Here is a 27,972-nt window from a genome sequence, read left to right as displayed (position 1 = left end):
ACTTTGCATAACATGTTACAGGTGGATGGACTTGGGTGGCAAAGGAGCGTCGTCGAGCCCTCAGCGGGGTCCCCAGATCCCCCTCATTGCACAGGAGCACCCGAAGCACAGAAACATGATCGGCGCCGGAGATGACAGTCCGGGTCAGAGCGTGAAGCGGCCCAAGCTCACCCTCGTCATTTCCAAAGCCGAGAACGACAATATGAGCCACGCGTCGAACAAGAACTACGATAAGGTGCACGATAGGAACGAGGAGAACAGGCGGCTGCTCGGCACTGGCAGTGCGTCTCAGAAGAAGATCATGATAGTGCCCTCAGTGCACCAGGGAGCCGTGGTGCCGGCCAACGGGGTCAAGCAGACTGTGATTAACAATGACAGTGTGACAGTGAGCGCTTCTTCGCCGCACAACGGGACGGTGCAAAAGACTGAAGACTCCAAGTTCCAGAACAAGTATGGGAACGGGGGACTTCGACCCCCTCCTTTCGTGACAGGACTGGAGTTGTCGGGACTGGACAAAAGCATCAGAGCGGGGCACACCCTTCCCTTGACCATGTCCAGTCTGCGGTCCCTCAAGCTGGAGGACGCGAACGGACACCAGCCCATCATATCTCCGACGGGACACAACTGGAGCAGCTCGTTCTGTTTCTCGGAAGTCGCGAGCCACATGTCGGTGCGGTCCCTGGCATCCATAGGGATGGGCTCCACCGACGGACGGAAGGTCACCATTCGCCGAGTGCCCACGTCCCCCACCGAGCTCTTCAACATCGTTCACTCGCCCACGTGAGTAGCTCTGCTCTCATTAATTACTGACGGTAATTATTTTGGTTCACTCGTCTTGTAACTTGGACGAAGGCGAAAAGTCCCTTGAGCCGAGCCGATAGTGACGCCCACCATTCTGCTCTGTCGTTGCAGTCCACGTAACGAAATGTAACGAAACAGTGATAATAGCTATGCTCTTCTTTATTCGCACTACTTCGTTCCGAAGACACATTTTGTTAAAATATTGAAATACAATGAAAACAAATATATTTTGTTCCAAACCGTATTAAGTCCATTGATGTAATTTTTTCAGGAGAGAAGGAAAACTGTTTATGTGCAAACTAAGGCAGGTAAATTAAAATACTAAAATTATTAATTACTGAAAGAACTTAATTTATCAGAATAAATTATATTTGAAATCACTTTTACATTAGATTGTCCTGAAGTTCAGAAAATATCATGGACATAATACGGTTTGATGTGAACATAAAAAAGAAAAAATCTTCCTCAATGTTTGTAAAAATTCGACCAAAATAATTGAGTAAACAATATATAACACTTCTTGATTTACTTATATGTAATATTGAATCACAAAGGTATTATCAGGACTGGGTATTTAAGGAAATCGCGAAAATCACGAATAATAGATATATAATAGATTTTAATAATCTTTACGAATTAAGTGATTCTGATTAATAATATGCCAATAAAACAATAGCGACAAATCGCGAAATAGAGTTCTAATAGCGAAATATGAACACATTCGCGAATTTTTACTATTGCATCGTTTTATAGCGAATTTCATTTATTCTGAATTTTTTTCGGAATTTTTTCACTTGAATTTGTTATTGGTATATCCAAGTAGGCTACATTACAAGGTATTCCAGGTGTTCTGATTACATTAGTGAACTCAAAAGATGGAGAATTCAACATTTCACTCATAATTTGAAAGTGTTAATTTGAGGGCTGCAAGGTTTTTTTTATAAATGTGTGTTAAATACAGTCTCATTCCAACAAAATATTGTCTATTGGCCATACTGCACCTTTACCAGAATCCAACGAACCTTTCATGTTAGTTAATTGGAAAGTAATATTCATACTGAGTTAATACTCCAATTCCAAAATAATTGTATTTTCCAAAATTTCCATTAAACTCCACCAAGAGTGTAAGTCAATCTCCAACAATCTCCGCCGACAACAATATTAAAAAACACAAATGATAAAATTAATCTCCATAAATACCTGCCCCTGGGTATAATGTTGATCAATGCTAACAATCTTGATCAGCTTTCTTTCTTGTTGAGAAAATTCTTTCCTTGACCCTGAGTATATCATGTTCGGAAATTGGACAACAGTGGAACTGACCTTCCCTATATTAGCATAGTGGTTCGAACAGTGTTAAATCAGGATCCTCAACAATATTTCAGCAGATTGAAACAAGAATACCTTATTGTACATTATATGATTATTGTAGAAAACAGTTTTAAATGAAAATAAGTCTCCTAAACACCTATTAATTATTAAAAATATATATATTAAAATATTATACCGAAGTTCGCTTTATTGCTGTCGTGCTGTTTTCTTCTTCACTCTTTTCTTGCTAACTCTGCTATTCTCACCTATAGGCACTTCTCCCTCCATTTTCACGGATATCACATGCACAACTGGACTGCAGCGGCACTGAACTGATACAAAGGTTGACAATAAGTAAATACTGTAAATTGCGCTAGTTTTTCTCAGTGCAGGAAACTTGACACGCAACCTTACAATGAAAAATATTAATTAGTTTAGGACAGAACAGAATACGGTTTGACGCGAACAAAAACGTGGGACATAATATGGTTTGCCACGAACACCCAGTTTCATGCATTCTTTTCAAGGGGATACAATTAGACCCAAACAGACTTCACAGCATGATAGAGCATGTTCAGAACTATACGAAATCATATAAAACTTAATTTCGTCCATGGGTGGACTTAATACGGTTTGGAACGGACCTCCTCAATGTCTGACAAGATGCTACAAATTTTGTTTGTGATGTATGTATCATAAAATCAAATTCATGTCTCAGTTCGTGAAAGCGGAAAAAATAATATTGTCTGATAATTTTACTAAAAATTTAATCACAGATAGGAATCAATAACCAACAAATATAAAACATTATGGAAAATGACAGTGATGTTTTAAATTTTCTCATTGTTACATCCTTATGTATAAAGTTCAAACTAAAACATTGAAATAGTATGATTCGTTTGGGAAGACATGAAATGAAATAGCTATAAAATTAGGAGTGATACAACAATTATTTCAGATTCAATGTGATGATAATAAACAGGAGTTTTGTGTCATTCTTTTTACGAACAAAAGAAATCAGATTATCTCTTAGTAACGACTGAATAAACAAAATGTCGTTTACTGTAAGGTAACGAACTAAATGCGTGTTGTGTTTTACAGAGTTTGAAAGTGTGACATCAGTACAACGTCATTTTCCCCCTGAATATGATGTTTGAAGAGCTCTGAATTTTATTACAAGTCTATAATGTTCCGAGAAGAGTCTTAAGACTGGTCCACAATAAACCGGGAACGCAAACAACGAGAACGAGAACTGAAATTTTGTTAAAATAAATGTATTTAAATGTGAGCATTTACAATTAACTTTCACGTTCCCGTTCCCGGGCTTCGGCAAGCTTCTCGTTAATTGTGAATGCTCATGTCTAAATACATTTATTTTAACAATATTTTCGTTCTCATTTTCGTTGTCGTTTCCGTTCCAGGTTTAGACGATTGTCCGTAGAGATGGCTATGCCATACATAATTGTCAACAATCTAAAACGCTACCCTTACCGCATAAAATGTATAGAAGCATAGGAAAATAATATGGACACGATGTTCCAGCAGGAGAGTGCACCACCTCTTTGAGGAAAAGAAATTCATAATTTTCTATTTTATCATCAACTAGTGCGGTTGTGGTGGGCCAATTACGTAGCCTCCAAGTTCTCCAGACCTGGTACTATCTTATTTCTTTAATGATTTTTAAAGTAAGATGTTTATGCACAACAATCCAGGGATATTAATGATCTCAAAGCAAAATTTTCTCTCTGCCTCTGAAAAAATTAACCTGGGATGTAAGATCACTCATGGGAGGGATTAGTCTCATGGTCAACCATTCCGGACAAACTGGGAATTCCAATGAAAAAGTATTTTTCAGAAATATTTGTTTTTTATTAGTGTAAGACATAGATAAGGCTCTAAATTTAAATAATCTAAGGTTTTATTTTCAAAAGGAAAATATTTTACAAGTTTTGTGGATATTGAATCTAAGTGGTCTTGGCTAGATAATAACTTAGATCATATATACCCAGATTGCTCGGCCTTATAGGCTTTGATGCTAACAACTTTTGTCAAGTTTACTATGCTACCATCTAGTTGTTACATAAGGAGTCACATCATAACTTCCATTTGAATTGCATTAGCGACTGTACTGCCATCTCGTGTTCGTTTAAGGCGGACGAGTGGCGATCCTGGCGGTTGTTGTCTTCGAAGTGCTACCGATTTTAACATAGGGATGAGCAATCTGTCATATATGTGATCTGGGGTAATAAGTACTTTTTGTTTCCCTAAAGTTTGCAGCACTTAGCCTACTCATAGAGAGATCAGCTGTTAATGTATGTTTTACAAGGAGCTGTTGTTGAAGAAATATTTTGAGAGCCTGCACTGTTAATAATTCCAGAGCTCCAAGATCAAAGAACATTTTACTCTGTACTGTATTCTTTCTGCGATTTATTTTAAGTAGTTTGGGTTAATAACAATTAGCAATCTCACAGTTCAAGTGAATATTTTGACTTAGAAATGACACAGTTGTTTTGAAAGTGAAAAATGAAGGACATTAACTCATCTGTAACATCCGTGACAAGTGTGTAAGATCTGTGATATGGAAGAAATGGCTATAAAATATTTACCGAGTATGTTTTTGTGACCTAATTGGATGCCATGAGATTTGCATAGCTTTCACATGGGCACTATGAGAATGAATCTCTTTTTGCTTGAGGCAGAGACCTGTGTTTCACACTTTTTATTAATATTAAGGTGTAAAGTGAGTTCACAAATCCTGTAACATCCGTGACGAAATCTTTTCTTTATTTTCTGCAATAATAATAATAATAATAATAATAATAATAATAATAATAATAATAATAATAATAATAATAATAATAATCGTATTATTACTAATATCGTAAAGGACGACCAAAACAAAATACAAATAGAGTACTGCTACTTCTGGTGGTCATTTTAGGGGATATGTAACTAGTGGTACCTATAATGCGTCAATTTCTAAATTTTATTCAAACTATTTTTTTCTGTAAAATGATACTGATCTTCTAAACTGATTCTAATAATAATAGTTAACAAAAGTAATTTCATTTTCAATATAATTATAGATTTTGAAAATGGTAAAAATGTAACATCTGTGACAACTGGAATGGCCATGGATGGCCAACTCGTGCTCACAAAGTGCTTAAAAACCTTGAAAGAGAGAAAGACAGACGGAGCCAGCCGCAGCAGTTACAGGTTGTTTGTAGTTTCCCTGCAAAAACAGTTCACTGCCACGGTGCGCTTTGGCGGCTCATGCAGGTGGCCGAGATATCTACTCCATGATTTGAATTTCAGAATGACGCATGGTACAATAATTATAGTAATTTTAGGCAGACTGTATATAAGCACACATAACAAAATTATATTATTTCCTAGCTTTGTAAATTAGCTCAGTACTGGAAACACAAACTGAATACAATCTTTTCAATATACAACAAACATAGCTGCAGCAGTTACTTATTATTACATTATTTGTTAATATTTCTTATTATATATCTTATTTGAAACATAGAACGCGAGAATTTACAAGTCTTTACATACTAAAAAGTATTCCTTTGTTCTCACAAAGGTACAGCCTAGTTACTTTATGGTGACAGCTCGTCGACGCGAGAGAGGAGAAGGTTCGACTGTGGGAGGGAGATCGACCCGAGACGGAGCGAATGGAGGGAGGGAAATACAGTCATATTAGAAATGAAGTCTCACGTTGCAGCGTCTGCATAATTTTGAGCTCCTGTCACTGTGTTCACTTCATACTCCGGAACAATAGTCACTAATAAACATTAAAGAAGTAAACTAACATGGAAATACAATGAGCAGGAGTTCGGAACAATAGTCACTAATAAACACTAAAGAAGTAAACTAACATGGAAATACAATGAGCAACAGTTCAGAACAATAGTCACTAATAAACACTAAAGTAGTAAACTAATGGAAATAGGCCTACAATGAGCAGGAATTCGGTACAATAATAAACAATAAAGAAGTAAACTAATGTGGAAATACAATGAGCAGCAGTTTGGAACAATAATCACTAATAAACACTAAAGTAGTAAACTAATGGAAATACAATTAGCAGGAGTTCGGAACAATAATAAACAATAAAGAAGTAAACTAATGTGGAAATACAATGAGCAGCAGTTTGGAACAATAATCACTAATAAACACTAAAGTAGTAAACTAATGGAAATACAATGAGCAGGAGTTCGGAACAATAATAAACTTTAAAGAAGTGAACTAATGGAAATACAATTAGCAGGAGTTCGGAACAATAATAACACTAAAGAAGTAAACTAATGTGGAAATACAATGAGCAGCAGTTCGGAACAATAATCACTAATAAACACTAATGTGGAAATACACTGAGCAGCAATCGAATCACTATATTTAACAGTTAATCACTAATTAATAATGAAATATGCTCATGCGGAAATATCGGTAATGTTCATCAGTGCTTCACGTTACCTTTCCCACCACCACCACCACCACCACCACCACCACCACCACCACCACCACCACCACCACCATCATCATCATCATCATCATCATCATCTATGTAAAAGATGGAGCGGCCTTCTTCTCTGTACTTCTTTATTTTCCTCAAATACTGCAAACTTTTGGCCCTAATGCTGTGATGCTCAACCAGAATTTGGCGATTATTTTGTGTTTTTTTTTTCAATGAAATCCTAATTTCAAAATAACTTTCCTCATAGTCGAGATACCTCCCTGAAAGTCGACAGTCTTTCAATTTCAATTATATATATATATATATATATATATATATATATATATATATATATATATATATATATATACACATACACACACAGTATTTTAAATGTGGACCGCTATTTCTGTGAAATATAGAACTCGTGCTTTGGTTCGTCTTATGACAGCTTCATTAAAATTGTCCACAGTTGATTTTGGCGCCGATTATCAATGTCTTTAGTCTCCCTTATTATTTGGCTAACACAGCTCTCAGACACAGCGGTAAACTCTGCTACAAGTTTTCCAACATTTGTTACATTTTTCTTCCGACGCTATCTTCATAAAGCGCTACACGTTGCTCACGACTTCTCGGCGACTGCGAATGCAATACCCGACTTTTCAGTTTGCTTCTAACAGGCAGCATTTTCACAAACAGAAAATAGCAGTGAATCTAGACAATAAATACTACATACTAAACAATACAAAACAGAAGCGCTACAACTATTTAAGTAACTAAATGAAATCTACGTAACAAACACACTAAATTGCAATATACAAGACAGTGGTGGTGTAGTACGTCCTTAGCGCGACTGTAAGCCCACACTAACGCTCCCGAGATGTGATCGCTAGCGCAGCCAGGGGAAGACTAAAAGGAACACCCCTTCGAACAAACAGTGAACTCGCCCAAACCACTGCGTCGCTAGGCCAGAGCTGTCACCATAAAGTAACTGGCCTGTAATAGTTTGTATTCACTTCTGAGCTCTTTCTGTACATTGAGAGCTTTTACACTTCTTTCTTGTATTAAACTCTGCCTGTAGATTTATCAATTTAAGCTATAAACTTTCAGGATTTTCTATCGGCTGTAAGCCAAAAGTATTTCAGAAAAATCTCGATTCCTTGTCAATTGTCGTTGTTTCTCAAAACATACCAGTGAATTTTGATTTAGGTCTTGAAGTAGGGTCTTATATTTGATAAGAAGATTTTCTTATCATTCTTCAAGATAGTTTATAGTCAAAGAAAGTTAAGTTATCTATGTTCTACATGATACTGCCACATTTCAAATTTATCCATAAATGCTCTTAGCTAGTCAATCATAAGTCGCGCAGTTCTCTAACTCGCACTCACAACGTGCTAACGATATTTGATATCACTCTGGCCTTGTTTATATCCCATTTTTACTTTTAGCTGTTCTAAAGCAGCTCTAGACAGTATTTCTTTATTAAGACCTTGACGGTGTTTATTTGTAACATAAACTTTCATGCGAAAGAAAGTGTAACAGAACATAATACAAGCTTTACCTCCCTTAATAAAAAATATTTCTCTTTCGACTCACCACTAAAGGGAAGTGATCTGGGAATTATATTGTTTTTCACTTAAAACGAGCCGCCACTTACTGCGGACGCGAGTGAACTTGCGTGTTGCAAGAACCGGATACAGATACTACAGTTAGTAATAGAGTCCGTTCTATCTGCACTGAGGTTGTGTTGACACTTTGAGTGCACGAGTTGCCCACCCATGGGAATGACTGTAGTGTGAATTGTGTTGTGTACACAATGGTGGTACGCTGAAGTCTAATGTGATCAAAACTCCCATCTTTCTGGAATGTATTTACAGATAACTGAAAAATAAATAGTAGCCGTCCATATGTTACAGCGTCTTTCTTTCATGTCTTCCCAAGCGTATCCTATAGGCCTACAATGAAATAACAGTAGTGTTCTCGAATTTTGCTTACATAACTTTGTTACAAAGCCAAGGTCTACGTTAAAACGTTTAAATATAGCGAAGCAATAGTACCATTCTCTATTTGTATGTACTGCACCCTAATTCTTTACGTAAATACGATCCGCGTTAAAACAAATATGTCTTACGCAACAGTAATAATGTTGTCTTATTTTTAACCACGTCACTTCTTTATAAGTCACTGTCCACGCTGAACTATTGCAGTATAATGAAACAATATTGCTCTCTATGCCATTGAAGTCCCATTTTCAGACATGTTGAAGTTTAATATCAACAAGGAAAGTCGAAGTTATTGCAATTTGGATTGCTAATGAAATTTTCTGTATTTTTTATTAGCGTTATACCATTACCAAGACTATATTCACGTTAAAACATAATAAAACACGCAAGATCTGTTCAAGGAAAGTCACCAGGAAAACTGAAGGTAACAGTTTCTGAACTAGGATTTATAATTGAATGTTCTGCGTCTTACAGGAGATTAAAATTCAGTGGTGCATTAGAATTGATTGTTAGTGAAATATTTTCAAAGTTTGCTTCTACAAAATACATTAAAAATACCTACATTAAAATTGAAGGAAATATAGTACAGTTGTATGAGCATTTTTTATTTCTGTTGAGCTTCTTAATCATACATGTTTCGGGGAATGCTTCCCCATCTTCAGTGATATCAAGACAAAGTGGTTCTAGATATTTAAACTATGTTCCTGAGTAACAGTTCACATCATGCTACGCAGGAACACAGTTTAAATATCTGGAACCACTTTGTCTTGATATTACTGAAGTTGGGGAAGCATTCCCCGAAACATGTATGATTAAGAAGCTCAACAGACATAAAAAGTGCTCATACAACTGTAGTATATCTCCTTCAATTTTAATGTATTTTATCGATTTTTTTTATTATCCAATTTAATAAACCCTATTTCACCCTGAGGTATATTAGGGTTATAGTTGGTATCAAAATACATACAGTATTTTATAAGCAATAAATAATAACAAAATTATAATACAAAATTGTGGTCAAGGTTACAATTCACATGAATTATGTACAAGAATGCACCTTAATGAAAGAATGGATCGTTTCATAAAGCCTCAAGGCATGTCTCTATATTTATATCTAATGGTTATAGGAAGAAAAAAAAATATATATATATATATATATACTGTATATAATAGCTATTAAACATGTTATTTTAGAAGCAATAAATAGCTATACTAAGAGATGGCTTAAAATTTACGAATTAAATACATTATTTAGTAACAACAATTGGCAATAATCAGGTATTACAAGAAATGGCTCAAAATTAGAAATCAAATGCCTAATTAAAATAAAAATTAAAACCAATAGTACAATATTATAGTATGCGAAATTGAAGACTTACAGTTTCATTATAGTTGATTAGAATTAATACGATTTTTTTTCCCGGAATAATTTAACATTTTACAGTTTCACGAATATTCTATTCAAGAAGGACATGAAATACTTAGCCTATATGATTTTATGAACACTGTAACAAAAATTTGACCAAAAACGTGTATTTTATCATTTGCTTCTAAAAGTTTAATAGATTTTTTTGTTTTCCTTGTTTGACTCTGATATAACTAAACAAAAAAAATTTTTTTTCTCAACACATTTTCTTCTCATTATCTATAATCAGATATATCATTTCAAGATTATCTAAATACGGCCTTTATCGCTTCAGAGGTCTATCTATTCTCAATACATGACAGATCTGAAGTATATCATTCATTTTTACCTTTGTACTAATTATTTCCTCTCCAGAGTCGGCCTAGGTAGTGCAGTCAGTATAGCGCTGGCCTTCTGTGTTCGAGGTCGCGGGTTCGATCCCGGTCCAAGGTATTTAAATGCGATAGGCTTATGGCAGTAGATTCACTGGCATGTAAAAGAATTCCTGCGGGACAAAATTCCGGCATACCGGCGACGCTGATATAACCTCTGCAGTTGCGAGCGTCGTTAAATAAACTGTAATTTAAATTTTTCCTCTCAAGAAATTGAATTGAATCTGTAATAACCTATGTACATTATTTCGTAAATATCAGAAAAAAGAGAGAGAATAATTTTAATTTTTTAATTTGTCGACAAGAATAAATCAATTTAATGGACTTGCGCTCATTACAGCGGTTAAAAATCTCTTCTTTTAACTGACATGTGCTTACTGTGTGTTTCGCACTTCGATGATTGTATAATTAATTAAATACATACTTTGATCATGTGCTTGCCTTGGCTTTACGAGAGCTGGCCTGGACGGGTCCGTACCACTTGAGCACGCTTTGGCCCATTGTGCGCCCTATATCTGCGATGATTGTCTAACTCCGACGGGTGCCGTAGGTGGCATTCCAGCCTCAGCCCTTAATAGAGCCAGGGCCCGTTCCGTGGAATATAAGTCCCAGGGGCTCGTAGCTCAATCTTTCCTGTCATCGTCGACTAATAGGTGGGCCAACCAACCTCAGTCACTGACAGAGCCAGGTCCCATCCCCATACGAGAAGTCGTAAGAGCCCCAGCGGCCCGGAGCACCAAGCACTTCCTATTTAGGCAACGGAAACCCGCACTATCCCAGAGACTTCACCCCAGTTTATTTGATGGAAAGATAGAGGGAAACTGGAGACCCCGACAAAAATTCTCTCCAAAGTCTACTTTTCCACCACAAATTCTATCATGACCTAACCGGGGATCGAACCCAAGCCGCCTAGATAGAAGACCAGAGTGCTGGCACCTTGAGCCATGGAGTGAAAAATTTAGCCTGAATTTGCACAATATTGTGGACGCTACCCATTATATCTACATAACAGCGTTTCGTTTAGGCACAGTGAAAACATAAACAAAGTGCAGGTAACGTGTGAGGGGAGGACGAGCCGTACGATAAACACGAGGGATGCACAAGGCTTTAGTTACAACATTTATGGCGGAGCATTAATTGAAATCATATTTTCATGAAACACACAACACAAAAGAACACAAATTGCATAACGTTATCATATACACATTTTAACAAAGAAGCAATTGTAACGTTGAAATAATTCAATATAACAAATCAAATTTTGCTACTTATATGACGTTGCTTTCAAGCAGCATTTTTGACGGTTATGAATTTCATTCTCTGTGTGACTAACATAATATCACCGCCGAATTAACAAAACTAAAGTATAATATTGGTCTGGAGTGTCAGGTACAGTGCCTGAATAAATTGAACTTTGAGAAGGGATGATTATGTTTAGGAAATAGTGTTGTCACTTCAGATCAATATACTGTAGTTTTGTTACTTCGGCCAGAGAAGACAGTGATATTATGTTAGTCATACAGAGAATAAACTTTATGACCATAAAAAAAATGCTGCTTGAAAGCAACATCATATAAGTAGCAAAATTTGATTTCTTATATTGAATTATTTCAACGTTACAATTGCTTGTTTGTTAAAATGTGTATATGATAACGTTATTCAATTTGTATTTTTTTGTTTTGTGTGTTTTTGGAAAATATAATTTCAATTAATGCTCCGCCATAAATGTAACTAAAACCTTGTGCTTCCCTTGTGTTTATCGTACGACTCCCCCCCCCCCATACGTTAGCTGCACTTCGTTTACGGTTTCACTGTGCCTAAACCATATGTGCATAATAATGTGCAACATGTGTGGATTCATACTGTTGATTTCTGTAATTATATTCAAAATAAACATTAACAAAATCTCAAGCTATAAACATTACAATCATTAGTAGAATATCGCAAAAATAAACTAGTATGTTTTTAAATTATAAGAGAAACGTGATTATGTTTCGGTATTTTGTTACTTGTTGATTTCATTTACAATAATCACTTTGGGTGTGCCACATTTTTATTATTTTTGAAGTGTCTCAAGATAAATCATTAATGTACTGTAAGTTACTCACCTACAAGAAGCGTCCACAATGTAATCTTTAACTGATTGCAAGTGAACCAAATGACTCCTTCACCATAATTTTATTTTCGCAAGATATTGTCAGTTTCCTCTCCAAGTAGGCTTATTAGTTTTCCAAAATTGGGACCTATTTCATATCAGGATATAAGCTTTTTTCATTCTCTCATCGAAGTAGTCCGGGCCAATCTTCATGACCATTTTTATAATAATTGCTGTTGATCATCACGAAGTTGCGTCACCATGGCTACTGATCATCAAAGGGTCCTCGGTGTCTAGCGGTTACCATGCTGGTCGTTAGAAACGAGATTCGCTGAGGACGATGGATTTTAAAGGACTATAAAATCCAGAGCACAGCTTCCAATTGTTTGATGTGAACAAAAGATCACTAGGCCCTCTATAGACTATTACTTTTGCAAAATAAAAAAACTCTCAAGCACTTTTGAAAGGATTTATGGACCTTATTACCAGAGATCGAATTCTAGGGCAAATGCCTATTTTGTTTCTTTAGGAGAAAAGTAAAAATAATTATTAATATTTGTGTTTCATGGAAATTGAAAGGTATTCAAAGAGTTTTATAGTGCCCTAAAATGCCCTAAAACGGTTATTAGAGCCTAATTTGTTAATATTCGCCTAAAAATGCCTAACTCACTGTAAAGTTTCGCATTTTACTCTTACTTTTTATAATTTATACATGTATTCACTGCGAAATTTAAGGCATTTAAAAAGTGGAAAGTTTGCTTCACACCGGCCATGAAACCATTGATAAAGGAAACAAAATGTTTTGAATCTCACGACACTCGCAATAGATTTCACCGAATTTAACATGTTTGGAGGCATAAATGCCGACAAAGAACTAACCTTAGTTTTGAAGCAGGCAACAATCACAACATGTGCTGCTACCGATTCAGAGATGTGCTATACTATAAAAATGACTGTTTTCGGTCTGAAACCGATTAGCTGTACTGCCCTTCAGAGTGTCATAAAATCACAATTTTTGGAGAAAGAGTGTTTTTGAAATATTTATGAAAAGTCGTAAAACTGCGAATTAGTAGGGTAAACCGTTACAAAATATTTAAAAGAATGGCCCTCCTAGTGTTAACACTACCAGGAAATGCAACAATAAGTGGAACTTTGTATTTTTGTCCAATTGAATCTCAATAACAACGGTTCATTTGAATGCTCGTTAACAGTTGCTCATTCCCTCACCTTATTTGTGTTGAGAAGTTTTGAGCGGCAGGACGTTTTCCTGTGAAGTCTAACGCGATAATGCCGAAAAATATAAGTGCAAAATCTACATTGATCCGGCAATGGCTAACAGAATATTCAGAATTCACTTATGATGGAAAAATAATATTCTGCAAGATTTGTAGCAAACAGGTATGTAACAATAGTTGAAATATATAAATTCTATTAATTTTAATGAGTAGGCCTATAATATTTATACATTGACTGAGCAATCCTGAGGTATAATTCTTTTTAAGACCACTACACTTTAACCTTTTAAATTCCGATAGTTAAAGTATTTGCAGTTCATTAAAATTTTGATTGTTCGAACCCACTAACTTTGCGATAGAAATACGGGCAATACAACAATTAGGATTTTATTTTAATTCAGTTTACTTTACATTTTTAGATTTCACAAGAAAAGAAGTGCCACCTAAAGCAGCATGTAAAAGGAGCAGCTCATAAGGCTAAAGCTCAACAGAAAAATCAACTGCAACAAACTTTACTAACACAGCCTACTTCATCCAATCTCAGCAGCAATTTCTATGCTGATTTAACCAGAGCGTTTGTTGCTGCTAACATTTCCTGGAATGCAATTGAAAATCCGGTTTTAAGGCAGTTTTTACAAAAATACTGCAACAAAATATCCCATCTGAGTCGACCCTAAGAAAAAATTACTTAGACAGAATATACAATGAAACTTTAGCTTCCATTCGGGAGGATATAGGTGATTCTTACATATGGGTCTCTGTGGATGAAACCTCAGATCCTATGAATAGGTATATAGCAAATATGGTAGTAGGAAAACTTAGTCCTGATGGACCTTCGATTCCACACCTCGTATGTGTTAAGGAACTTTCGAAAGTGAATAGCCAAGCCATTGCTTATTTTGTAAATAAAGGCCTACAGTCTTTATACTCAGGTAATATAGACGATTCTAAAGTTCTGTTGTTTTGTACTGATGCTGCCTCATACATGGTTGCTGCAGCTCCACTTCTTAAAACATTTTATCGTAACCTCACGCATGTAACCTGTCTAGCACATGGCCTTCACAGGGTTTCTGAAACAATCCGGAATGAATTTCCTCTTGTCAATTCGTTTATTTCTAACACAAAAAAAATGTTTTTGTAAAGCCCCATCCAGGATTTCAATATTCAGAGAGAACTTTCCAGATATCCCACTCCCACCTCAGCCGGTTGTAACACGATGGGGAACCTGGATTCAGTCAGTGGTGTATTATTCTAAGTATTTTAAAGAAGTGGTCACAGTTATTGATAAATTACCTGAAACTGATAGTGCAGCGTGTGTGAAAGCAGTGAAAGATTGTCTGAATGACTCACGAGTGAAAAACGATATTGCCTACATAACATCAAACTTTTCTTTCATACCTGCAAGCATTGAACAATTAGAACGTGAAAAACAATCTCTTTGTAGCCAAATAGCAATAGTAAAGGAAGCTCAAGTGAACATACATTCTGCTTTGGGCGAAACTGGGAAAAAAGTTAAAAATAAGTGGGACAACGTATTAAATAAGAATGTAGGATTTTCATTGTTGGAAAAAGTATCAAGAGTGATATCGGGGGAAAGTGTAAATGTTCCAGTAAGTATTGATGTTTCTATTGTACCTAATTTAAAATTTGCGCCTCTCACATCAGTTTCGGTTGAAAGAAGTTTTTCTGCTTTCAAAATGATTCTCAGTGACAAAAGGCAAAGGTTAACTGTGGAGAATTTAGAAAAAATTCTGGTGGTGTACTGTGCAGATAATTATAATAAAGTCTGAGCATGGAACTGAATTTCAATAACTTAAAATGAGTAATCTTGATATCATTAATCATTATTTCATTAGTTTCAATATATTAAATTTGTGCAGCTCTGTTTATAAATATAATATAGTATTCTTTTTTAATGTTTAAACATACTTTTTTGTGCGTATTTTAGTGTATAACTAAAAATTTCAGTGAAAGAAATAAGTATGATACCTTGATGTGCCTAAAATGCCTATTTTCATTAAAATAGAGCCTAATTTTACAAATTTTGAGCCTATTTTAGGCGCCTAAAACTGCAGTTTTTAGTGCCTAAAAATCCGATGTCTACTTATTACATAATTCAGGTAGACTTAAATGTTTCTTCTTTAATGTTTTTATTTAATGCAAATTAATAATAGCAACAATAAGATAAAATTAAGCAGAATTCATTTTTTGAAACTGTGTCCTATATGCACTGAATTGTAAAACCAAAACTTGCTAATTAACTCTAAACATAACAAAGCCGAATTCATTATTTTCAACTGTATTGTGTTTGCAATGAATTGTAAAACTAAAACTTACTCATTAGCTCTTAACTCACCGAAGCCTAATTCGTTATTTACAACTGTATTCTATATAAATTGTAAAACTAAAACTTACTGATTAGCTCTTAACTTAACGAAGCCGAATTCATTATTTTAAACTATATTTTGTGTGCACTGAACTGTAAAACTAAAACTTACTGATTAGCTGTTAACTTAGCGAAGCCGAATTCATTAGTTGCAACTGTATTCTAACATACACTGAAGTGTAAAACTAAAACTTACTGATTAGCTCTTAACTTATCGAAGTTGAATTCATTACCGGTATTTGAACTGTATTCTATATGCACTGAATTGTAAAACTAGAACTCACTGATTAGCTCTTAACTTACCGAAGTTGAATTTATTATTTGCAACTACATTCTACATGCAATGAATTGTAAAACTAAAATTTACCTATTAGCTCTTAACTTAACGAAGCCGAATTCATTATTTGCAACTGTATTCTATATGCACTGAATTGTAAAACTAAAATTTACCTATTAGCTCTTAACTTAACGAAGCCTAATTCATTATTTGCAACTGTATTCTATATGCACTGAATTGTAAAACTAAAATTTACCTGTTAGCTCTTAACTTAACGAAGCCGAATTCATTATTTGCAACTGTATTCTACAGTTCATTCACTGAATTGTAAAGCTGAAACTTGCTGATTAGCTCTTAACTAAAAAAAATGATCTGCTAGGCTACAACTGATTACGGATTTGGAATCAGCACATCCATTTCAGTAGCATTATTATTATTTTTTTTTCGTTTTTCCAGTGAATTCATAAAACTTACGATAATATCTATATGATAACAGGCTCTGATTGATTGAAATTCAATGGAAACACACTTTGTTGGTAGGTGACTGTATTACTGAAATAATTATTAATTCTCGAGGTTATTGATGGATGTTAACTAAAATAATTATTAGTAGATGTAGGCCTAGATGAAATCTTTGTAATTCATAATTCAATTATGTTAAGAAAAATGTTTATGAAAATTGAAAAATTGTTCCAGTCCGCTAGAATGTTTTGTTCCTTTATTACTTTATTCCAACTATTACATAATTATATTAATAATTTCAAAAATATATTTAATTGTGAAATGGCCTATATAAGTAGAATGGAATCTTATCGTTGTTGTTATTTTATCCTATTATATCTTGAATATTGCTTATGTAATTTTCATTAAATTGTTAAATACGAAGTTCCGTAGTTATTTTCCCAATGGACGGATGTAGAAAAGATGTAATCTGCATTTTTAAACGTGGAAAAGACTACAGGAAAATTGTATATTATTAGGTTTGCATATAACAAAGCTATTGTGACGATACAGAGTTTTTGACTTCAATTAGCTTAACTATTGTGTTATAAATATGCTGTTTCTAAAATCAAACAAAAAGACAAGACAGACTCGTGTATTATCGTTGGCTATAGCGTTGGCGCTACAGTTCGAACATGTCAAAGGAATATGTGCGTTTTATAGAGGGTGGAAGTGAAAAAACTCTGCAAATTTTCAGAGCAAATAGCTCATGTTGTATGTAACAAATAGGCCTATGTAATACCATATTCGTGGAAAGTCCTTAGTTTTCCCAGAAGAAGATTTTTTTTTTCAAATGTTTAACACTGTTATTTGGTAACTATTGTAAGTAAGACCGTAATTTTTGTCCATATCGATAGAAAATCTAATAAAAAATCATTTATCCCTCTGGCGTATGTCACTAGCGTCAACGGTTTTCATGTAAATTTAATTAAAAACCACTCATTTCAAGCCACTCAACGATGCAACCAGATTATAAAGTTGCAGCAAGAGAGGGAGATTCGCGCAGAGAAACAGACCTGAGTTTCTTTGACCTCTTACATCCACAAGGTGATTCACGAGGATTTACCGTCCTTTACGAAGATTATTTTTGAAGACATTTTGAGCAAAAAAATCATATAAACATAGTTTTTATTCTCAATATTTTCAGTTACACTAATTTAAAGTTGTTTGTAAAATACGTTTTTTCTTTAGTTTGAAGGTAAAAGAATAATACAAATAGAGAATGAACCATTCAGAAGTATCATTTCTTTAATTGGCAAGTATTACGAAGCTAAAAATGTACTGTGAACTCCTTAGTTGCTTCGTACAGACATATTTTTATATTTTTAACTATAAAATTGCATTATTCTTACGCACTTATTACAACAACTAGCCGTACTCGTGCGCTCCGCTGCACCCGTTAGAAATAAATATGAAGTAATTATATAATTAAAATAGGACATTTAATCCAGGGAACATTCGTGTTTGATAGAAGGATAAATCGTTTAATATGTTACTTAATTTAAATTGCATCCAAATAATTAAAATGCGATCATTTTGGTCCAGAGACACTCATTTGGTGTAATGACAATTCCTTTAACATGTTTCTTAATTTTTATTACATGCAACCATAGTTTAATGAAGATTGACATCATTTAGATTTAATGTGTATATTTTATTTTACTTGTTATAGGTTTCCATTGAATTATGGTAGTAACTTAATTTTAACCCTTATTTTCTACGTGTTCAGTAAATGGCGCTTGGCCCACTATGGTTCTGAACCCTTCAAATAACTTAAATTATATTATATAATATTACATATTATATTATATTATATTATATTATATTATATTATATTATATTATATTATATTATATTATATTATATTATATTATATTATATTATATTATATTATATTATTTTATATTATATTATATTATATCAGAAGTTACTGTAATAACATTATAGCATTATGTCCATCTAGAGAAACTACACTTTCCAATGGTGAAATAACAATTAATTATACAAATCGGTTAATTTAGCTTCCGATATTACTTCATACAAACACAGAAACATTCTCTGTAGGCTATCTTTCATAGCTTTCGATTGTTGCTGTCCAAGGCCCCCTTTGTTTTTTTAATTCATTACACGGCCTTTGATGGCAGTTATTTTAATTTTAAAATTCATTTATCTCATTAAATATCAGTCCTATCAACATTTTTCAAGGAATAAAACTTATCCCAAATTATTTTTAAAGAAACTTTTGTTATGTAACATTGTTCATAAAAATCAATAATAGCGAGATATTTCGATTTATTTAATTCAGGGCCCCTTATAATCCCCCTTTTAAATAATGTATTTTGAATGCCATATACGGTAGCCTAAAGTCTAAGTTACAACGAACTTAATTTATATTCCAATATTCATCGAAATCCGTTCAGCCATTATCGCGTGAAAAGGTAACAAACATACAGACAGACAGACATACAAACAAAAATGTCAAAAAAGCGATTTTCGGTTTCAGGGTGGTTAATTATATATGTTAGGACCAATTATTTGGAAAATCGAAAATTACCAGAAAAATTTGGGCTACAGATTTATTATTAGTATAGATTATTACAAATCACACCATTTCCACCGACTTAATTATTTGCAGCTCAGTTTTGCATCCTAATTTACAGTCTTGGAGAGTTACAACACGAAAAAAAAAAATATCGCCGTCCGCTTGAGTACACTTGGCCGCACGCTTGTGAACGGCACTCGTCGCGCTACGTAACTGCATACGGCTAACTTTGATTTCAGTAGCGCTCGCGCTGGCTGCACGCTGACCAAGATCACGCGTTCAGAGCAATGCGATCCAGTAACGAAACGTAACTCTGTAAATATTGAGAATAGGACTCATGTTTATATGAAATTTTTTGCTCAGAATGTCTTCGGATATAAGCTCCGTAAAGGACGGTGAATCACTCTGTATATTACGAGAAGTAAGAAGTTTGCCAGACTGCTGAAACTTCCAACTTAATTTTCTAATTAACCGTACATTTAATCACAAAACGTAATATAGGTTTTCTATTCCTTTAAGTGTACCCTATCGTTCCTTTCAATCTGCAGGGTTATTTCATTTCCATCCTGTATATTTAAAAAGTAAGAGGTAATTTTACTTGCTGGTATTTTCTACGCAATCTTAAAAATTCTAGCACTGGTTTGCTATACAAGAAATGGGATTTTTAACATTCTGATTGTTCTGGTGGTCGTGTTATCACTAGGCACTGTCCAGTAACTTGGCCTTCAAGATCGCCAGACATTAACCCAGCAGATTATTATTGGTTGTGGTGCTATCTAAAGGAAAGTTTGTTCTTGACAAACCTATGACAATTCATGAGTTGAACGAGTCCATCGCAAACACTGTAGCAGAACATGAACTCAGAGCTGTTGTATACTGCATTGAAGAGAAAGGGAGTTTGTTATTTGTACAAGAACAAAATGGTAGACACATCTAGGATGAAGTTATGGCAGTGGGTGGTTATGAAAAAATCCCACTTCTTGTGTAATATGTCGTACTCTGGAAAACTCTATACAATAACTTGATATATGTATATGCTTACTTACTTACTTACTTACTAACTTACTTACAAATGGCTTTTAAGGAAACCGTACGTTCATTGCCGCCCTCACATAAGCCCGCCATCGGTCCCTATTCTGTGCAAGATTAATTCAGTCTCCATCATCATATCCTACCTCCCTCAAATCCATTTTAATATTGTCCTCCCTTCTACGTCTCGGCCTCCCCAAAGGTCTTTTTCCCTCTTGTCTCCCAATTAACATGATGTATATCCGACATCGAATAGCATAAAACTATTACAGAATTTTTGCTCTTGTCATGCGGTATATTTCATGTTGTGCTTTAAGTGCAATCTGTCTTAAAGTGAATAAAGCAATGTTATTATAGAGGAATATATAATTTGTTAGTTAATAAGCTAATGGCTCTTATCCTGACTAAAACTCCAGCCAAGTACAATTGCATCTTGGCAGAGAGTGTGAGAGCGCTTTAGGAATAATTTTCTTGCTGCAACTCTTATGAAATATGAGACCACAAGACCGTAGTTGCACTGTTCAGATGATAATGACAAAATGTACCTACAGTAAGTGACTGAGAGCAGGAAGGCAACGCCTCTTGAAGGAATCAGATTGGATGTTAGCCAGAAGCGAAATAATCCCGGAGGTTCTCAGATGCATTGTTTGAAATTATTTGTTTCAGAGTTCCACAGTTAATAAGACTTGTTTACATTTTACTTGATATAATTTAACAGAATTTGAAGCAAGGAACCATGATAGTTTAGGGACAATATATTTCTAGGTGACTCTATATTTGATGCCTTTTCATAATGAAGTTTGAATTTATTCACTCTCCAAAATATTCTGTGACGTCGTCTACACCATATTTTCTCGTTCTTTGGCAGTATTCATAAATTGTCTTTATTTCATCTTATTTCTCTTCGTCTTATCCTTCTCCACTTCTTTCTTCCTTTCTTATTTTTATGTCATTTTTGCTTTCTTTCTATTCCTTTCCTGGCTTCTTCTCGATGAAGCAAAGTTAAAGGAAAATGCAAACTTACGATCCTTAATACTACATTGAAATAATTTAAATTTCCATACATCTTGATTACACACTGTTAACACTGTGTATCACTTAAGAATTTAGTTAAGATGATAACTTTTAGGTGTTGAAATTAAAACTAAGTGGTGAATTATCTAGATCAGTCTGAAATATACATACACAAAAAACGCACCCACAACACATCCTCAATTCTACACAACTAAATTTCAGAACACACACCTTATTTGACTCCACGTTCCCGTTCCCGGGCTCCGTCAAGCTTCTCATTAATTATAAATGCTCACATTTAAATGCATTTAACATTATTTCCGTTCTCATTCTCGTTGTCGTTTCCGTTCCCAGTTTATTGTGGACCAGCCTTAACCATCATTTGGTAGTGATTTAGAAAAATTGACTTTTGAATTCATGCAAAAAAAATAATGCAAAAGAAATAATATCTTCCTTGTTAAATAAAGAAGATAAATTCACTTTGCATTAATATTATTGGTTTTACTTGAATTAAAATTAAGATTTGCTGCATTACTAACAAGTGAAAACCCATTCAATTATTCTTAGTTTCGTAGCTTTTGTAGTACTAACGCCCACATTTATGAATCATGTAATAATAATAATAATAATAATAATAATAATAATAATAATAATAATATTAATAATAAATAATAATGAATAATAATGAATTAGTGTTACTTCATAGAAATTAATGATGGTGTCTAATCATTCTTTCCTCTCGAAGACCTATATTGTACACAATATTCGTTGGAAGGTTGTACGTTTATCTACAACATCAGTAAATCTAGTTGAAGACATTGTGATAGATTTATTCGTTCTATAATAGTCTTACAATTTCTTTACAATAGAATAAAGAACATGTCCAATTCTTAAGTTCAACATATAAAAATGCAAATATGCACTGTATACAGAATTATAATTAGTCGCTACTCTGTTATTCCCGACTTGACTCCTCCTCTTTGCTTATGTCTTAGGAAGTCAAGGCTCTATAAAGTCTAGGTAGGTAGTATCATTCGCCATTTTTGTTCTTTCGTTGCCGAGCTACCAGACTAGGGATCTATTTGCCACACCGTTAAACATTATCATGTCGTAGCTCCTATGATAATAAATCAAACGCACTGTAATTCAGCAAATAATTGAGCGGCAAATAACGTCCTCGTGTGCTTTCTGCGAACGCCAACGAAAGAGCCAAAATGGCGGGCGATTATATATTAAGTATTTATCCAGCCTTAGGAAATGCTTTACATCTTCATCAGCGAATCACAAGACGCACACGTTTAAATGTAGCCGACCTGCAACGTGATTGGCTGCCGGAAATTAGAGCGACGGGACTATAATACCTTAATAACAATAACATTATAGAATGCAATATGGTTACTATTTAATAATGTATTAAAATATTTACACACTACTGTGAGATGTCAAGCATTTTTTAGTTTTATCTTAAATGATGTAGGATTTTGGTTATTATTCTTAATGTCCTCAAGAAGACTATTGAAAATTTGTATTGCCATGTAACGTACTCCCCTCTGATAGCATGATAAATTTGATGATGGTTTATGAAAATCATTCTTTCTGCATGTATGTATGTATGTATGTCCAATGATATTTTCTAAACTCCGAACGCACTATAGCATCGTTGTCGACTTGCACAGTCTTGAGTTGTAGGTCAGGGACTTTTAGCTCAGCTGGAAATAAAACAGACCGAGAGATAGTGCTGGACACCAGCAGACAGATGATAGCCCAGAGGCCATATTTATTTACGAGGCATGCAGCAGTTTGGCGTGCGAGATTAGGCCTACAATGTTATTTATTTATCTCTTCGACTTTATTACAATTGTGAATATATATCCACACGTGTTGATATAATAGTGCATTAAAAGGTTAATTGTTTATTGGAATATTTATTTACTCGAACTTTATTACATTTCTGAATTTATCCACACGTGTTAATATAGCCTATAGCGTATATATGTCAATTGATACGAGAATTTCGTAAGTAAAATAACTTTTTTCTTGACTAAAAACATAACATTGGTTACCTATACGTAAAAATTGCGCAATTGAGATCGACTATAGTAATTTTCTTTTTCTACTTTTTGTCGACTGTAGGATTTTTGTTTATTATCGTGTTTACTTTCTCCTAGCACAGAGTACAAGAAGAAAAACTATTGTTATGCTGAAAAAATTGTGTTTCGAGATTTTTAATACGTAATTATTTTCAGCATTCATAATATTGGAAATAGCGATTTTGTTTAATTACTTGAAGAATTTTGTTCATATTCAATATCTGCAAGTCCTCTAGAAATGATGCACACCTAAGACCATTTTGGAGAAAGATAAATGAGAATTTATTTACAAAAGTAACATGGATGATTTACTCAAAACCGGCTCCGATGACTCCTTAACTGTTTTCTTTCATGATTTATTGATATAAATAGTGTCTTCAAAAGTATTTTTGTCAGAGATATTATGTTACCGTATGCACTCGATTTTGACTAGTATTTGTTACAACGTTACATCAGGTATAACGTTTAAAACCTATATTACAACCAAAAAAGCAAAAATATATATTTACTGTAATACCGTATTTCATTTTCATTATTAATGTTTTCTGCACGCATAATAAGTTAAATCTGGAGTGGACCGTTACAAAATATGATCAACAGAGTTTGAGAATAGTAATGACATAAATGGGAACTGTCAACTATTCATTTTTATACCATGAATTTAATTGATTAAAAATTATTAAAATGACAGACTGAGTTGGTTACTTCAGGTTAAGAGAATGTTTACCAATTGTTTTCAAGAATTATTTTCAACGTACATGAAAGCGATATGGGAATTTAGCAATAAGTCTAGTGGCGAAAATAAGATGTAAATACTGGGTAGACTGAAAAAATCTGCTTACCTTGTATCTTTTTATACAGCAGATGTTTCTTGGTCTTTCTATCAAATATTTTGTAACATAGACCCTACAAGAAGATGATAACCACTCATTTTCACCTACAGACATAATACGATATAATAATATAACTTATTTATCTCAGAACATCCTGTTAGACAAGAATATTTCCTATACCACGAAAACTAAAATTTTCTATTTTGTCTTCCTCCATCTGCATATTTTAATGTGCAAATGTGGTGTCGATCTCATATCTTTGTGTGCAAATTTTGTTTCATAAGTCCGACTAAAACTGTTTCTCTTTTAATTCTACCAAATGATGACTTCATGTTCTCTCAGTACGAGCCATTTTACACAAAATTAGTATGTAACATGAACTTTTAATTAAACTAACACTCAATAACGCAGCGCATTCAGAGAACACCAATATAGCGTGACATTATTGTGACGGTGAGGCTAGCCACGTTTCATACGGGGATGTAACAAATCGATACCACCTCCCCGGTCCCCTCTCAAGATTGCGAATCAAGATCGTACCCATGCCTTTAGAGACTTCTGTCACAAGCCTCTTGCACTGAACTCTTCCTTCTCGAATGAGTGCCAACAGCGAACTTAATATGTCCTCCTGAATCCTGAGAATTTTTTGTATTATTTTTAAAGTTCAATATAATTTTATACTTCAAAGAAAGTCACTGACATGAGAAAAAATGCTGCAAAAATTCTTCAGGTTACAGTTAGAGCACAAATGCAAGTATATTATACTATACTTGGGTCTCTGCACATACATAATTTTTTTATCCTTAAAATATAATATTTACTGTGTACTTACTTCGAAAACATGTCGTACATGCCTTGACGTTGAGTTGCTGGTCGCCATTTTCATTTACAAATGGTTGAAACACGCATTGCAATGATTGAATCGATCTTCTTCTGCTTTCTGCAAGTCCCAAGAGATGTTAGGAGCTTGACAAGCACAGAAAAGAAGTGATTGATAACGGTTCCACCTAGTGGCAAATTTGAAACTAAATGCATGTTGAAGTATAGTATACTCTCCAGGATCCAGAGGATATGGAAGGATCGGAGTGAAACAAAGTATTAAGATACATTGCTATTACAAACTTATAGGCCTACCATTACTAAGTATAATAACTCTTTTTATTTTAGGCTAAGCCGCAAAAGCTTCTTAAGAACTTCGTCAATGGCAATAACCAAAAAATAAAGGGTTCAGAGCCATAGTGGACCAAGAGCCATTTATTAAAAACGGAGAGAGCAAGGGTTAAAGTTAAGTGAATACCATAGTTTAATGAAGATTGACATATAATTTAGTTTGAATGTATATACATTATATTACTTGCTATATGTTTCCATTGAATTATGTTGATAACTTCATTTTAACCCTTGTTTTCCACGGTTTTAGTAAATGGCGCTTGGCCCACTATGGTTCTGAACCCTTCAAATATAGCTTATATTAAGGTTTCAGCAGGTCACGTCTTGTCCTAAGATACTCAAAGGTAGTGGTGGTGCTTGTGGTAATTTTAGTCTGTAATGGCTCTTCGGTATTAATATCCATTATCTATAGCCTACTTGATTAAAATTTGGAGTTCTGGCGGTTAAAAATTTTTAAGACTGATGATTCAGAACTATGGAAGATTTTCTATTTGTATCGCATTCGAGGCTATTTTTACTTGGTTATTTAACGACGCTGTATCAACTACGAGATTATTTAGCGTTGATGGGATTGGTGATAGCGAGATGTGGCCGAGGATTCGCCATGCAGTATCCGTAATTTGCCTTACGGTCGAGGAAAACTTCGGCAAAAACCCAACCAGGTAATCAGCCCAAGCGGGAATCAAACCCGTGGCAAAGTGCTACTCCGGATCGGTAGGCAAGCGCCTTAGCCGACTGAGCTACGCGCGCCGATGGCTTTTGGGGTTATTCTCAGATTGTCTTGAGTGGTAATGGTGCCGCACTGGCGACGTGATTCCAAGGCTGTAGTGTCATCCAAATTTCCATCATGGTCCTATGCCTCTCCCGCACCTTGTTGCACGCAATGGAGGAAGACTTGCATATGTTCCAAGTCTCTAAAAGCGATTGTAGGCCTATAGCATGCGTTACTTTCGTCAATGATCCATTGTATTATAATACCACAGTTTCGACTTATTGTAGATAATTCCGATTATATCAATGTGTCATTTCGTGTGGGAGCTAAATATTGCCGTATGTGAACTCAATTTAATCGTAGATCTACATATTTAATACAAAGAAAGCCTGTTTAATATGTTAGTAGGAAGGACAGCACGCAGGATCGCAGTTAGACAGACAGACAGACAGACAGACAGACAGACAGACAGACTCAGTCAATGAGACGTCAGCTTAGAAAAAAGTTTTGTCTCACAGATACTTTAGAAGTCCCAGAAAGAGGCAGTGCGCATGATCAGAGGACAAGCGACCTGAGGTAATAGTTGAGGTAATAAAATTAGTTTTGTTTCGTTGTATGTCTGATCATGCGCACTGCCTCCTTTCTGGGAGTTATAAAGTATCTGTGCGACAGTTTTCTTTCTGAGACTGTACATACAATTTTATTATTAGTCTGATCATTATAAGAAAATATATTCGGTTTTAAAAACTGGCCGTCATCAGCAGAAAGGTGGGTATTTTTAATTTTTCTGATACCATTGTTTCCATTAAAAAATAGATTTTTCGGGCAGTCATCTCATTTATAAAGAAAGGGATACATTCAGTTTTAAAGGCCAGTCTTCGCCAGTAAGGTGAGTAATTTTAATTCTTCTGCTACCATTGTTCCCATTAAAATATCGCTTTTTCGAACTAGCATTTCGCTTATAAAGAATATATATACAGTTTTGTTGCCTTTGTCTTCTCTAGTAAGGTGGATATTTTTAATTCTTATGATCCATTGTTCCCATTAAAATACCGTTTTTTTCGGACTATCATCTCATTCATGAAGAACACATATATATTTAGTTTTAAAGGCTGGTCGTCTTCGCCAGTAAGGTGGATATTTTTAATTCTTCTGGTGCCATAGTTCCCATTTAAAATATCGAATTTTCGAGCAATTATCTCATTTTGTTAGATTTATTTTGAAAGTTCAAATTATATTATAAAGATTTATATTCTTCTTGTTATTGTCTTACAGTTACAAAATTCTGGTCACTTTCAGTTTTTAAATGAGTTACATAACATAGGCGAACTTTTCAGGACAGCTATCTTATTTTTTACAGTTCATCCATAACACACATTAACTGAGATAATTGGAAGATGTGTTCGTTTTTTAACCTTGTACTTCGAAGAAATCTCGTATCTTACCGATACTTAAGATACTCACTGAGAATTTTCCTATGATGCTTGTTACACTAGCATCGTACAAATATCTTATCTACAAACCGCAAAATAATAAGGTTATGTTTTAACCGGTTGTAGCAGGTTGTATTAAGTTATATCACCGTATACTCGTAGATGCAAAAATTGCGACTGCTTTGGACAGTTCACGTCATGAAAAGCTACCATGTTGACAGAGATACATGACCTGATAAAACGCACGAGGTGGCGTTAGGCCTGTTAAGACAATGGGTTAT

The 27,972-nt window shown here is 34.5% G+C and overlaps 1 protein-coding gene across 1 annotated transcript in view; it reads left to right on the top strand.

Annotated features, from left to right (window-relative positions):
- Positions 1-27,972, top strand: part of LOC138701029 (sodium- and chloride-dependent GABA transporter ine-like) — a 394,240-nt gene that overhangs the window by 24,906 nt on the left and 341,362 nt on the right. The window contains exon 2 of the mRNA XM_069827541.1: positions 22-780. Coding sequence (XP_069683642.1) covers positions 26-780 — 755 coding nt within the window. The 5' untranslated portion in view covers positions 22-25. The remainder of the gene's footprint in view (positions 1-21; positions 781-27,972) is intronic.

This window comes from Periplaneta americana, chromosome 1, assembly GCF_040183065.1.
Source record: "Periplaneta americana isolate PAMFEO1 chromosome 1, P.americana_PAMFEO1_priV1, whole genome shotgun sequence".
Taxonomy (NCBI): Eukaryota; Metazoa; Arthropoda; class Insecta; order Blattodea; family Blattidae; genus Periplaneta; species Periplaneta americana.
This window is presented reverse-complemented; position numbering and strand designations above follow the sequence as displayed.